At 37.4% G+C, this 16460-nt stretch overlaps 1 protein-coding gene across 1 annotated transcript; it reads right to left on the bottom strand.

Moving 5' to 3' along the window:
• Nucleotides 1–1682: 1682 nt before the first annotated feature.
• Nucleotides 1683–13879, bottom strand: gnrhr4 (gonadotropin releasing hormone receptor 4). Its single transcript, XM_051869524.1, has 4 exons — nucleotides 13442–13879; nucleotides 12477–13163; nucleotides 6959–7163; nucleotides 1683–5524 (listed from the first exon to the last, which is right to left on the bottom strand). Exons 2-4 carry the CDS (start codon nucleotides 13023–13025, stop codon nucleotides 5061–5063), a joined length of 1218 nt encoding a protein of 405 aa, XP_051725484.1. The 5' UTR covers nucleotides 13026–13163; nucleotides 13442–13879; the 3' UTR covers nucleotides 1683–5060.
• Nucleotides 13880–16460: the final 2581 nt, after the last annotated feature.

Below are 16460 nucleotides of genomic sequence, written 5' to 3'. Positions count from 1 at the left end.
GTGTCGTTCCACACCCGTAAGACCTTCGTTCATCTTCGGAACACAAATAAGATATTTTTGATGAAATCCGATGGCTCAGAGAGGCCTGCGTTGATAGCAAGATAATTAACATTTTCAATGCCCAGAAAGCTACTAAAGACATATTTAAAACAGTTAATGTGACTACAGTGGTTTAACCTTAATGTTATTAAGCGACGAGAATACTTTTTGTGCGCCAAAAAAACAAAACAACGATTTTATTCAACAATATCTATTTGAGTGATTTCAAAACACTGCTTCATGAAGCGTCGAAGCTTTACGAATCTTTTGTTTTGAATAAGTGGTTCGGAGCGTGTATCAAACAGGTATCAAAGTCACGTGATTTCAGTAAACGAGGCTTCATTATGTCATAAGTGTTTTGAAATTTCAATGGTTCACCACTGGGTGGCGCTCCGAACCACTAATTCAAAACAAAAGATTCGTAAAGTTTCGAAGCTTCATGAAGCAGTGTTTTGAAATCGGCCTTCACTAGATATTGTTGAATAAAGCCATTATTTAGTTTTTTTGGTGCACACAAAGTATTCTCGTCGCTTCATAACATTAAGGTTGAACCACTGTAGTCACATGAACTGTTTTAAATATGTCTTTAGTAGCTTTCTGGGCATTGAAAGTGTTAATTATCTTGCTAGCAATGCAGGCCTCACTGAGCTGTCAGATTTCATCAAAAATATCTTAATTTGTGTTCTGAAGATGAATGAAGGTCTTACGGGAGTGGAATGACATGAGGGTGAGTAATTAATGACTGAATTTTCTTTTTTGGTTGAACTAACCCTTTAATCAATCTGTTCAATCATCTTGCCCTGTTTGGGTCTAGGAGATGTTGCCATCAGAACCATTTTGTTGCAGCACTGTCTTTTCAAAATTGATCTACATAAGCTGTGTCATTGTCACCCACTTCAGCAATGAAGATCTACACCTACACTGCGTTAAATCACAGCTGTCCGTCGTTACTCATATTGTCTCATATAAGACACATTTATCCATCAATATCGCATGAAAACTGTACCACTGGTTTGGGCAATTTGATTGATCTTCATTTACAGAGTTAAAGGTTCAAGTTTGAACCAAGCAGTCTGATATCATAGGAAAACCTTTATAAATTCCAAATAATTTTTATTAGTTATTCAGAAAAAAAGACCTGCTGCTTTGAAGAACCCAGAAACAAATACACTGGTTCTAAAAAAAACATCTTAATTTTTTCAATTATTAAAAGAACCATGAAGCCAACTCTAAAGTCTATTACAGCCCATAAAAAGATTATTTTCTTAACTAAAATGCTGCTAAAAAACCTTGAAGAGTGAATGTAAAGAGTGAATGTACTTGAACGGTAAAAGCGGCTAAATTTATGCTTTTGCAGTTGCTACAGGTTTCTTCTCAGCTTTTTGTTTAATATAACATGTTTTATGTATTCTCAGGAACATGATTATTGCCATTAATGTGGGTTGCACATTTATTACAAGTCACTTAGGTAAGAATCTGTTATGAATATGAATGTCTGAATGTGAATCCATTACAATTTCTTTACAACAGAATGGTTCGAAATCATTATATAGTTGTTTAAACCTTTATCGGTAATATACAACAACAAGATGTGGCTAAATTATAAGTGAAGACTTATGGGCTGATTAAAAGAAACAAGGGAATTGTAAATGAAAGCAATATGTTTATTACTGCTCCACATAAACCAAAACAGACAACATAATGACACACATTACAATATCATCATATATCATGCACAACAAAAGAAATAACAGCTTATTCTTTCTTCTTTTTCTCAAAAACACATTGTTGGCGTCATGCATTTAAATAAGGATTTAACACTGTAACCTCTTCTTTAGATTAATGTCAACAGCTCATATAAATACCATATCATACTCACATCATTCAATAATGCATTTTGTCCATGTAATCTCTTAATCCCTCTCTTAGGCAAATATATATAATGGATATAACAAGAATGAGTAAATTAGGCAGACAATGCCTAAATACATTTTAAACGCACCAGGCACTGTTTATCCAAGACTCAATGTGTACCAAATGTTTCCTTTTTTTATGGAATATGAAAGTGCAGCTGTGGTTCACTTAATGGCAATGTACTAGTATGTACATACGTGCAAGTGTATAGATCTTCACTTCACTTATGACAGATTGACAGAAAAGGCTCACTCCCCTTTCATTTTCCTTCTCCAGTACATTTTCTCGCAGGGCTATTACATTTACTGAGGTTGAAAATCTGGGTCATTAAGGCCTACATGCACCCTGCAGTGACACGGCAAACACAAGAAGCACAGCTAGAGGATGTCACGTGACTTTTTCAGAAATACGCTTTCAAACATATTGATTATTACGCATGATTCAAGCACTGTCAGAACACATAACGTCACATCAACAGAGATGACAGTATTTACCTGACATTTAAATAAAAGAAAGCTTTACAGTTTGTCAGTCTCCAGTTGGACTTCAATACCCTGTGACAAAAGAAGCACCTTCCCTGAGAAGTATGATGTAAACACATTCATGACCTACTCATGCATCAATCAAATCTCATTTTAAAGCTAAATAGTTGCAACTGTAAGGGACGTGACAGTATGTGTTGGTCACAGTGCAACCTTTTCTTCATAAACATTCGCCGGTATTTGTATGTAAAGCGTGGTTCTATATTTTTGTACATTAGACACTGAAGCATACGTTATTAAAGTATTGACAGCATCTAAAATTTAAGCATTATATGTATGAACAGACTCATTTCAAAGGACTTTGAAGGATGTTTCAAATATACATTACTGTTTAAATGGTTAGTTCACCCAAAAATGAAATTTCTGTCATTAATTACTCACCCTCATGTCGTCCCAAACCCGTCCCAAAGACCTTCGTTCATCTTCAGAACACAAATTAAGATATTTTTGATGAAATCTAAGGATTTCTGAACCACATACAGGCAGCAACGTCATTGCACCTTTTAAGGTCCAGAAATTATTTTCCAGACCTCAAAATTATTCTTGTCGCTTCATAACGTTAAGGTTGAACCACTGCAGTCACATGGACTATTTTAACGATGTCTTTAATATCTTTCAGGACTTCAAAAGGTGCAATGACATTGTTGCTTATGTGTGATTCAGAAACCTGATTTCATCAAAAATATATTAAGTTGTGTTTCGAAGTTGAACGAAGGTCTTACAGGTTTGAAACGACATGACGGTGTGTAATTAATGACAGAAATTTCATTTTTGGGTGAACTAACCTTTTAGAAGGGTTAGTATCTGGACATTTGTCACACTGGACATCTGAAATATCTGGACATTTAACACTTATTTAATAACATTACAGATTGATCTGAATTAACAGGGTACGTGCAACTTTGGTGTATAAGACAGCAGGCTAACTGGGTTGCTATGTTTTGTGCGAACGATATAAATCATAATGTGATTTTGTAGAAATTGTAATCAGGTGCTAAAAAAAGAGTACCCATTAAAATCTTTACATAAAGGACATGGATCTTGGAACAATGCACAGTACAAGTGCAGCGTTGAGCTTCTTGAGTCTGTTCAGTAAGGAGCGTTTTGACTGGTGGATTAAAAGCTCACCGTGATTGGCTAAACAGAACATCCTCCAAAAAAAGATATTTATAAATCTTAACCTGTCAGGAAGGTCTCAAAAATACCGCACACAAATTCAAAGCAGTCCACGCATGTGTGAGGATTTGCAAATGCAGATTCAACAATTCATAAATACATGTAACATCATTGATAAATGTGTGATGGAAATGAATTCAAGAACTTGATATATACATATTTGTGTAAACATTTTACATTTATTTAGGTAAGATGCATTTGTGTGAGCATTTGGGGAAATATTTATGCTTTTACTTGTGTACAAATTTTTACGAATCGTGAATTGTGCTGTACATTTATCAATTTTGTTTTGTAAATGTATTATTTTTGAGGCTGATCTGGCTCCATATTTATAAAACTATACATAAAGAATTCAGAAGGATTTTTACATTTAAAATGCTGTGCATATGTAAATACTTTTAGATTGTAGATGCTGTCAATACATCCATATTGCACATTACAGTCTATATTGTATGCAAACATACAAAAATGTATGCGTAAACGCCACATAAAGAGCCGTCCTTAGGGGGGTGCAACTGGCCCCGTGCTTTAGGGGGCCCCGTTTCGAACAGACCAAGGGCAGCCCCCCTTCCTCAAAGGGCAATCGCGAACAGAATGAGGGGGACCCCTTCCTCTAATTCAGGGCCCTGCTGAATACTTCAGATGAATAAATATGGATTCTTATAAGATCAGGCTGCCCTGTAATAGTATTGACTTCAAATGCAGGAACTCTTGAGGCTGGTTAGTGATTCTGAATCTATTCAATAAAAAGTCTACACATTAAACGATACCATCTAAAGAGGCTGGGTTAAGATTCCTGAAAAGGTACGATTGAACGTTTCCAATTAACACCAGAAAATTATTCAAGAATCAATGTACATTAATTTGCATTTGTAATATCTCAAAACGCCACACATCTTATTTGTTTGTAGATGAAAGCAATTTCCTTACAAACAAGCAGTTCAAGAGCAATGCCCTTTGTGATAGCGGGTGGAGATGCTGAACTACTTAGATTTGTATGAGATGCAAAAAAAGAAAGAAAACCCTTGATGTAAATGACATTTTCAACAAAAGCCACAAGAAGCAACGGTCTAATTAATCTGCAGAAGAAAAAAATGTGATTGGCATATTTAGTAAAGCACAAATGATTACAAAACTTAATCACCTGAATCAGGAAAATAGATGGGTATTAAATGTAACGGAGTAATTTACGCAGCTCATCAGTGAATGAATCAAAAGATGCGACAATTTGAATCTGTCTCATGCTGTTGAGGAGAACAGGCAGGTATGTGCTGTTGTCTCATTGTTCTTGTGAGCAGCTAGACAGCCAGTACAAGGCCTGCCTTGTCATATCTGTATCTGTATCTCTAATCAAATGACACTTTCAAGGATGGACTGATAGAGTTGCCTCTATTCCTTGTTTTTACTCTCTGGCTTCTTATCTTCACCACTCACCATATTCTTTTCTGGATCAGCTCCTGGAGTCGTCTGGGTCACTCTTTTCATGCGAAACGGAGATGGTGAGCATTTCAATGAGCCCGTCAGGATTGAGTTATTTTCTGACTCTGTGAGTACGGCCGCGTTGCGACAGTAACGCTTCAGTCCTTTGCGGAAATGGATGGTGAAGAGGCCATAAGTGATGGGATCCAGAATTGCATTAAAAAGTCCAAAAATAAACAGTATGTGAGTCAGTGAGTGAGAAACTGTCTCTTCTAAATCCTCAGGAAGGAACCAGTACCAGAGACCCAGCAGGTAGTACGGCGTCCAACAAACTATGAAAGACGTCACAATGACTATGCTCATTTTCAAAGTCCTCATACGGGCCTTTGGGATGTTGCTGTTGGAACGCCTTAAGTGGACTTCCTTTGAAGATACTGTAAAAGTGAGAAGATTTTTGTAAATGTGCAGAAAATATATGATGGTCCAAACACATTTTTTAAGTTAACTGTACTTAAAGGGACAGTTCACTCTTGTATTAAAATTCTGTTATCATTCATTCACCCTCAAGTGTTTCCAAAACTGTATGACTTTCGTCTGTGGATCTCATCTGTGAACTAACCCTTTAAAGTTTAAGTACATTTTTCAAATATCTGTGCTTTATCAGAGTAATTTAGGGTGTGTTCAAACTTTTAGTTCAGTTCATTTGGTCCAGACCAAAAAAAAAAATAAAATCTAGTCCTGGTCCACTCAGCATTCACATTTTTAACACTGAACCTAGATACCAAACCTAAAGGCAAAAGGGATATGTTCACAACCTGATTGGTCGGCTTTTATGACGTATATTTCGAGATGGAACTTATCGAACATCCAAAACAATGTTGTGTGCCGGGATAAATGCGCTCGTTTTATGTGCGTAGCCTACATATGATGGTATTTTGACCAGCTGAGAAGCTTATAAAATGTGTTAGGGAGTCAAAACAGCGACAGGAATCCCTTCGTCACACACACAAACGCATATCTGCTGCGAGGAGAGCATGTTTGAGCATTCTGTCCTTTTTAGGGCTGCATCTTGTGACATTTTTGGTTCGTTTAAATGTCTTTGGTCCGTGTTGCCTTCATATTTCATTTGAACCGCACCACAGTTCATTTGGAAGCAAACCAAAACCCATCTTTTCAGGGGTCTCGGTCCGCTTGTTTGGTGCACACCAGGGTTCGGATGGCAGCATTCACACTTATTCAAATGAACCGCACGAACAGAACAAATGCACCAAAGTTTGTTTTAATCGAAACAAACATGCCATGTGTGAACACACCCTTAATTTTGGGAAATTTTTACTTCATTCCAATGTATAATATCTTACTTTTTACTTCATCACTACATTTCAGGAAAACATACTATTCATTGTTATTTAAGTGAAGAAATCAAGCCTGTTACACAAAGCTAGTTCAACAAACTGAGTTTCAGAGTAGGTTTAGAGTTGACAAAAGCAAACAAATTCAGTCCGGTTTAGATCAGGTTCTGTGGGTTCACAACACTCGCTATAAATGTTCTTTGTCAATTCAGGGTTTGAACCAGAATTTATGATTAACTCTGGAGCAAGTGTCACAAATTGCATTGAATTATTCATCAGTGAATTTGACTGATCCGACTGCAGCAGTTAACAACTCACTGATTCGATGATCCATCTGGAGCAAGATATACTTTGCCTGGAGTAATATTTTATCAGGGTATATCTACATTTTAATTTTAGTCATTTACACATGACATTTCTAAAGCTTAATATTTTGAACACACCAGTTCATATGGCGATGGCGAAATTAATACAGTATGCAACATTAGCCTCCTTACAAATTTAGCCTCCACTTACTGTTTCCTTTGGTCATCCTTCGGGAGATCTCCACCAAGATCCTCGTGTAGCAGCAGATCATGATGGCCAGAGGTATCAAGAAGAGGCAAATGAAAGTGAACATATTGTAAATGGTCTCCTGCCAGTGTTGGACGAAGCTCCCTCGGGTGGTGCACTGAGTGAAATTGGCTGGCACCGTGATGGTCACATTGTGAAAGAGAAACATCTGTTGGGGAATTCAGCAAATCAGCAGAATACACCTACTGTACTTGTTTAAAGGATTAGTTCACTTCAGAATTCAAATTTCCTGATAATTTACTCACCCCCATGTCATCCAAGATGTTTCATGTCTTTCTTTCTTCAGTCAAAAAGAAATTAAGGTTTTTGATAGTGGACTTCAACAGTTACCAACGGGTTGAAGGTCCAAATTGCAGTTTCAATGCAGCTTCAAAGGGCTCTACACGATCCCAGACAAGGAATAAGGGTCTTATCTAGCGAAACGATTGGCCATTTAAAAAAATAAAATAATAATTATAAAATTTTTAACCACAAATGCTCATCTTGCACTGCTCTGCGATGCACCACGCATTACGTAATCACGTTGGAAAGGTCACGCGTGACGTCGGTGGAAGTACCAATCCAGTGTCTACAAAGCAAATGTGCAAAGACTAAGTCAAACGGCCTTTACAAAAAAAAAAAAAAAAGGTAAAACAACGTTCGACGATTTTGAAGTTGGAGGAGAAAATGAGATGGAGTTTTTCGCCCTACCACGGTACTTCCGTATACGTCATGCATGACCTTTCCAACATGATTACATAATGCGTGGTGCATCCCAGAGCAGTGCAAGACAAGCATTTGTGGTTATTTTTTTGACTGATCGTTTTGCTAGACAAGACCCTTATTCCTCGTCTGGGATCGTGAAGAGCCTTTTAAAGCATCGAAACTGCAATTTGGACCTTCAACCTGTTGAACCCCAGTGAAGTCCACTATATGGGGAAAAATCCTGGAATGTAATTTCTTATTGACTGAAGAAAGAAAGACATAAACATCTTAGATGACATGGGGGTGAGTAAATTATCAGGAAATTTGAATTCTGAAGTAAACTAATCCTTTAATACCACCAAATACATTAAACATGCATAATTAATAAATTTTTTATACAAAAAACGAAGAAATACAAATCAAGCGTATAGTTCTGGCAGGTCACGTTAATCAAGCTCGCATCAACTGATCCACTTCTACCTATAGGAATACGACGCCTATCACAGTATTATCAGCAGCTTTATCGCGTTGCTCAGAAGCTAATTACCCTCCTCCATATCCAGCTCCTCCTCTCGTCCAGTCAGAATCTTCTCCTTCTGATATTCCTCTTTGAACCAGTCTAATTTTCTTCAATTGTCATTACATTAAATTATTGTCATTAAGAACATTAATGATATCGAAATACATTTATGCTGGTTCTGTTCTGTTTACCCTAAGGGAGGTTATTGCTGCTCTCCCTGCTCTGATCTATGCTAGGCTGCATGGATGGGCAGGGAGTTCTTGCCCAGAACAGAACCATACTGTACCTCCAATCCAAACTGTATGCTAATTGTCAGTCATCTTTGACAACAGTGGTCCTGAGAGAATTATATACTAGCTTGATTTAGAAGCTGTCAAAATGACAAATTGTTCTTTTGGAAAATTAGCCCCAAACTCTGACTGTTCAGTGCTAAATGTTCTACCCATCTAAAGCCAACTAATCAAGCGAATACTGTCAGCTGTGCAAATTAGATGTGGCATATATCCCCTTCAGCAAAAGGCTCAGGATTCAGTCAGTGTTCCCAGGATCAGCCTTTTGCAAAACACTTCATAAATATCATGATGCCTGACTACATATTCTATCTATGACAAGGAGATTCCCAAATGACAAATGAAGACCGGCATATTGGCATACAGGCTGAAGCCATCTGTCTGTTCATGCCACACAAATGATTCACAAAAACAAATGACAACAAAATATCCGCTATAGCCCATTGTGACCTTGTATCTTCTACCGTATCTTTCTGAAATGACCTCATTTAAACACAATCTGCTATGTCATAATATGTTTTACTGTGGAGTTTTGGTACTTGTCTTTTACCTGGCTGACCCGTCATCAGCCTTCTCTGAACCTGAAAGCACACTGATTTTAAACGCTCTACTTCATCAGGAGGAGCAAATAAAGAGGTCTCAGCACTTATTACTTCCAGCTGCACAGTTTTAAAATGCGCACGCCTCCTCTGATTGAGAATCACCCCTTATTAACACTCATTTCACAGTAATTCTTGCTGCTTTCATCTTTATCATTTTAGATATTGTAACTGAAGGTCGCAGAGTCTTTTCTTCTATATTAGGTTTGAATGTCATTTGTGAGCTGATTTAAGAAAATATCTGATTGACCTACAAACTGCATAATTTATCTTTTGTCTGTGTGAGGTTCAGGAATACCCTTCGTTATGGAAACAAAATATCCAAAACCTTTTTTTGGTCCCCATCAGGAAAACAGCTTATAAATAATACTAAGTGATGTTTTTTGAAAAGGTAAAAATGCAGAACGTTTTCTGTGATGTGTAGGTTTAAGGGTAGGGTCAGAAGATAGAATATACAGTTTGTACAGTATAAAAATCATTTTGTCTATGAAAAATCCCCATAAAAGCTGAAAACCCAAAATGTGTGTGTGTGTATTGGTAATGTTGAGTAATGTGTCTTCACGCAAGTCAGTCATTATGTTAAATCTGAGGTGAAATTAAAGGGCTGATGAGAGCATGTACTGTAATTGCTGAACTAATCTAACATCTATGAATTTTACAACACTTTCGAGCTCTGATTCTAATTTTACAGCAGGTCTAGGGAGAATACTGAATACGAAATAAGATACTGATTTGAAACATGTGGTTCAATATGATCTAAAAGACAATCTGGCGAGAGAAAATACAGTAGCCTTCACAAAATACAATGATACATTAAGGGATAGTTCACCCAAAAACAAAAATTCTGTCATCCTTTACTCACCCTGATATTATTCCACACATGTATGCCTTTCTTTCTTTCGAGAAACACTAAAGAAGACAGTATGCAGAATGTTCATGCTGCTTTTTTCAGTATTATGAAAACGAATGGTGATCTGAGATGGCCAAGATCTAAAAGCAGTACCATTCAAACAAGCATATATGGTTTCTTTGTGTGAGGGACACTAAGTCTCACTATTTCCTTCAGCCATGGCTTTCATGTCTTTTATGATGATTTCAGTATGCACATATTCAAATTTGGTGCATTGTGACGTGGAATATGGCATTAGTGACTGTCTTCAAGCATGGTGTGAAGTGCCATTTAATGTAAATGAGATCTGAGACAGAATGAAGATTGTGACTAATGATTTAAATACACACACAAGCACACATTTATATATTGTACTTGACGGCCTTGGAGCAGTTTGGAAATTCTGTTCAATTTCTTCTTTTGTGTTCCACAGAAGAAAGAAAGTCAAACATGAGGGTGAGTGAATGATGACAGAATTTTCATTTTCATCTGTTTTAAAAACTGTATAGCTGACTTTAAAGGGTTAGTTCACCCAAAAATAAATTTCTGTCATAAATTAGTCACCCTCATGTCGTTCCAAACCTTCGTTCAACTTCGGAACACAAATTAAAATATTTTTGATGAAATCCAAGGTTCTTTTATCTCCCATAGAAAGCATCAAAATTACCACATTCAAGGTCCAGAAAAGTAGTAAAGACATCATTAAAATAGGCATATGACTGCAGCAGTTCAACCTTAATGTTACGAAGCGACGAGAATACTTTTTGCACGCAAAAACAAAACAAAAATAATGACTTTATTCAATAATTTCTTCTCTACCCTGTCAGTCTCCTATGCAGTTAACGCAGTGCAGCGATTCTGTGTTTACGTCCGAACGCCGGCTCAGTATTGGTCGACGCTGTTCACGTGAGCAGCACGATGCATGCGTGTGATGCTGACGCAGGAGCCGGCCAATACAGACTTGGCGTTCTGACGTAGAACACAGAAGCTCTGAAACATGTCTTCAACGTAAACTGCGTAAGAGAATGACAGGGTAGAGAGGAAGTTGTTGAATAAAGTTATTTTTTTGTTTTGTTTTTGTGCACAAAAGTATTCTCATCATTTCATAACATTAAAGGGTTAGTTCACCCAAAAATGAAAATTATATCATTAATTACCCACCCTCATGTCGTTCCACACCTGTAAGACCTTCGTTCATCTTCAGAACACAAATTAAGATATTTTTGATAAAATCCGATGGCTCAGTGAGGCCTCCATTGCCAGAAAGCTAATTTCCTTTTTCAATCCCCAGAAAGGTACTAAAAACATATTTAAAACAGTTCATGTCACTACAGTGGTTCAACCTTAATATTATAAAGTGACAAGAATACTTATTGTGTACCAAAAAAACAAAATAACGACTTTATTCAACAATATCTAGTGATGGCCGATTTCAAAACACTGCTTCATGAAGTTTCGAAGCTTTACGAATCTTTTGTTTCAAATCAGTGGTTCAGAGCGCCAAAGTCACGTGATTTCAGTAAACGAGGCTTTGTTATGTCATAAGTGTTTTGAAATTTCAATGGTTCGCGTGAGTTTGGCAGTTTGATACACGCTCCGAACCACTGATTTGAAAAGATTCGTAAAGCTTCCTGAAGCAGTGTTTTGAAATTGGCCATCACTAGATATTGTTGAATAAAGTTATCCTGTTTTTTTTTTTTGGTGCACAAAAAGTATTTTCACCGCTTTATAATATCAAGGTTGAACCACTGTAGTCACATGAACATGAATTTAAATATGTTTTCAGTATCTTTCCAGGCATTGAAAAAGGAAATTAACTTGCCGGCAATGGAGGCCTCACTGAGCCATCAGATTTCATCAAAAATATCTTAATTTGTGTTCTGAAGATGAACGAAGGTCTTACGGGTGTGGAACGACATGAGGGTGAGTAATTAATGACTGAATTTTCATTTTTGGGTGAACCAACCCTTTAAGGTTGAACCACTGTAGTCACATTGATGATTTTAACAATGTCTTTACTAGACTACTTCTCTAGACCTTGAATGTGGTAATTTCATCGCTTTCTATGGAAGATAAAAAATAAAAATAAAACTCTCGGATTTAATCAAAAATGTGTTCTGAAGATGAACGAAGGTCTTACGGGTTTGGAACGACATGAGGGTGAGTAATTAATGACAGAAATTTCATTTTTGGGTGAACTAACCCTTTAACAAAAAGAGTAAAAATGGTCAAATACATTTTTCATTTAGAGTGAACGAATTTGTGGTTTAAAATCAGATTAAATAAGATCAAATATGAATATTTCAAGTCTAAGCTCAAGAAGGCAAGTAGTTAAACCTCCTGTCGTTTTCATTTTGATCTCTCTACTTGATTCATGGTGTTACGCCAGACTCTGGGGGTTCTTGTGAATTTGAGTAATGCCGCACACCGAGATAAGACACAATGAAAAACATGAAAAATCACTCAAGCAGCTCCTCACCTGAGGGACAGAGAGCACAACACTCATCGCCCAGGCCACGCTTAGCATTATTTTGTTCTTCTTCTTAGCCTTATTGATGGCCAGAGGGTTGAGAATGGCCGACTGCCTGTCCAGGCTTATGACCACAGTCACGAACGCACAGGAGTACATAGCCACGAGCTTCAGAAACATTAACAATCTGCAAGCCAGATCCCCCGCCAACCACTGAACCGTAATGTTCCAAGCCGCATCCACTGGCATCACGATGAAAGTCACCAGCAGGTCGGCAACGGTGAGGTTCATGATTAAAATACGTACATGGGATTTGCGCTTGTTGTTGGTGCTGGCAGCCCACAACACGGCGAGGTTGCACACAGCTGACACTGCGCAAAGAGTAAAGGTAATTATCACCCTCACTTTCGCTGCCATGGAAAAGGTGGGCAGCTGCAATGCCGCTTCACCTGTGCTATTGTTACACGTGGGCAAGGTGTAGTCACAACTGCCGTTCAGAGCATCTGCAGTCAGCTGGTGAAACATGATGTTCTCAGATGTTGGAGAGCTGTCATTCATCACTGAAGAGCAAAAGCGTGTGTTTGCTGCATTCGTTCCACTACCTGCTGCACAATGAGGTTTACAGACGATCCATGATGATTCCAGGGAAGGAGACAGTGCTGATAGTACCTGGAAAAGCTCCTTTATTTGATAGTCCTACAGTGGGATTTAAAAAAAGAAAAGAAAAAGAAAACATTGAGCTTTTTTTTTCAGATATTAAACTGGTCATTAAGTGTTTGTAGGACAGCCTGATGCATTTTACAATTACAAAAACTGACATTATAATTGAAAATAAATGTACCATCATAATGCAATTCAAATGTGTTTAGAATAAGCATTAAAAGTCGAAAACATGTCCTATCTACTCGCTTAACAGTCGCCGTATCTTAATGTTTTGTTTTTATTTTATAATTAAAATAATTTTTCAGACTTACCTGATTCACCTCTCCCGGAATGATCACTTAGAGCATTAAATGAAATCCAGTGACCTTGAAATAAGTAGTTGTTTGTTCATTTCACTGTCTAAAAACCTCTTAAAAAATCATATCATCCATATATTTCTAAAATCCGATCTTCAAGTTCAAATGTAGCTCTTCTCAAACTCTTGTCTAGGCAGATGGGTAGTTTGTCATCCAACAAGACACCTGTTCGGAGACATTCGTCTTGGTGGAAGAGTTATTCAGTCTGATTTGTAACTAAAAAGGCGCCAACCTTTACTTTTTCGGAGAGCGGAGAAAGTACTGTTTAAAATAACAGGAAATTCTGTGGAAAGTAAGTTTCAGATAATATTAACCAGTATGTATCTCCGATAGCAACCTCAGTTAGTGCTTTCTATTCCAGTTGGAGGGTGATGTGTGAAATGTCCGCGTGTGTCTGCTGACTCTGGTGCAGCGCGCGCATCCACGGACTTTCCACCTCTTAATTCCCTCGCGCGTCACTTGACAACACCCGCGCTCACGTTAGCTCTCGCTCTCGCTGCGCGTGTCAGTTTGAACTGTCACGTACCGTGTTGCTGATCTTGCTGTGATGCATGTTTAGCAATGTACAATTCACCTAAACCAGAGCGGACGAATTACTGGGGTGGGACAGGCTGGGTTTATCTGGGGATTTGAATCCCTCATCACCGAAGGAAACAAAAAGTTCTTATACTGAAGAGTTTTAATTATTCACAGTTTCATTAGCATTTTTCAAACACAATTTTTGGTAAACAAAAAGATTAGATTACAAATTGGCTTCACGCTGTGCCAAACATATGTTCACAAATCGAACTCGCGATCACCTGGGGAGGTTACTATAGCAACAGCACGCCTCTCTAGGTTGCGTCCCAATTCGCCTACTTATTCTATGCACTAAAAGTATACTGTTTTTTGGAGTGTGTAGTAGAATAGTAGGCAAGAGTTGTGTCGCAAATGACGCACTATATCCTTTGCACTTATGCACTATGTACCAAAGACTATAGAATAACACAAGATGCTTCACTCGTATTATTTTGAATGGGAGAAAGTGCAACGCGCAATATGGCGGAATAAGTCCCGCCTTCTAAATAAGAGCCAATGGCCGATTGGTAGAGTCATCGCGTCACTGCAGCGGCCGTTAGAAGCTCCGGTTTCTATAGAAACAGTCAGACGCGCGCCTCCGAAATGAGTCACAAGAGATGCGCATTTAGGACTGCGCATGCGCATTAGCTTGATCCAGCCTGAATAATACCGTTTTTTGTCATGATTCGAGCGTTAAGAAACAAAATTTATGAGACAGTTGTTGTCAGATTTCATTGGTGATTCAAATATGAATTTTATTCGAAAGCTTGGCAAACAGCTTTGGAGAATTTGATGTTTCCCCATTCAAAGAGATAGGAGCTGCACTTGAATGCCCAAGAGGCGTTTCAAAGATGGCCGCCGAGTGAAATGACTTGCCTTAAAGGTAAGTATGTACTCAACCATTTAGTGTATGAACTTTATACACCTTATGCCCAGAAAAACGTGCGCAGCCATCCTTAGAATTTTGTCTTTGAACTTCCGTTATATTTCTCGTTATATTTCTCTGTCATCACTGGTGAAGTAGATTTACTTATTCTAGAGTTAACAAAAGTTATCATGAGCATTGTAATGTTTAAAGCAGATGTGTTAACAAATGTCAGTAGACCGGGAAGATTTTAAAACGAGCAGTTCATTAACATAAGATCGCTGTGGAAATACAAACCGGAAGTCAAAAGACAACGAGCGAAGCGCTGAAAAGGGGCGGGGCTACATAAGGTCTATAAGGTTATTTTGTAATAGAATAGTGGATAAATAGTTATGCAAATTGTGAGACAAATTCTAATTTATAAAACGGATAGTTCCAGCCTGATTGGTTGAGCCATGAATGGCGTAATAAATGTAACTTCTGTTGCTGTTCACGGTCAGGGACTATTTTTTCCAGTGGAAGGAAGCCTTTTAATGATTTTACTTCATGAAAGTTGCATTGATACATATTTTTTGGCTTTAATATTTGTATTGTGTGGTAACCATATTATAAAAGCAATAAGCCCCGTGAAGCCGTGGTTTACAGTGAATTTATAACAGCTAAGGGTGTTTTAGGAATTCCGCTCCGCGTCGTGCCAAACAACGCCTCTTAGCTGTTATAAATTCACTGTAAACCACGGCTTCTTGGGGCTTATTGCTTTATTCAAATACTATTTAAGATGCGAATTGGGATGCAGTGTTAAGGCCACACTAAGAAACGAAAATAATAAAAATATAGTTCTAAAAAATCATTCCAAATATAAAAGAATAGCAGAGTACACACCACAATTGCACAGAGAAATGATATCGTTGGAATCACTTTCAGAACGATTTTTTTTCCGGGTGATAAATGATAAAAACATTGACAGCCAATCAGAATCCATCCTGCATTAAGAGACGACAAAACTGGTGTGGATGCTAATATAGCTACTTATCATTATAGTTATCCTGTTCTTGGTCTGAACAGGTCTTAATGTATAGTTCATGTGTATTTAGCCTTAATGTTTAGTTAATATCATTGTTTTAAATGCATATTTTTAAAGGCTATAAAATAGTTGACGTTTGTCAAACCTACGGCACTCTAAAAAATAGCTGTAAAAACACGAAACAAATTTACACAGTAAAATACCGTGAAACAGTAATAAACCGTAAAAACAAAGTGTTCTGGGTAATATTATTTGTCGTTTTTGAGAAAGTAGCCTATACTTTCTTGAAAACGACAAATAATATTACCCAGAATTCCTTGTAATATACAGAAGTAATATACTGCAAAAACAGTGCATTCTGGGTTATATTTGTCGTTAGCCTAAATGATTGTTTTTACGCTATATTACTGTTTCGATGGAAAACAGTATTTTACTGTTTAAATTTGTTTCATTTTTTACAGCCATTTTTTAAAGTTGCTTTATGCAAAATAGACCTCAAGAAATTACCTACAGAAAATCCTTTAAAA

Source organism: Ctenopharyngodon idella, chromosome 18 (genome assembly GCF_019924925.1).
Source record: "Ctenopharyngodon idella isolate HZGC_01 chromosome 18, HZGC01, whole genome shotgun sequence".
Classification (NCBI taxonomy): Eukaryota; Metazoa; Chordata; class Actinopteri; order Cypriniformes; family Xenocyprididae; genus Ctenopharyngodon; species Ctenopharyngodon idella.
Note: the sequence above shows the minus strand (reverse complement) of the source record. Positions and strands in the feature narration are given on the sequence as shown.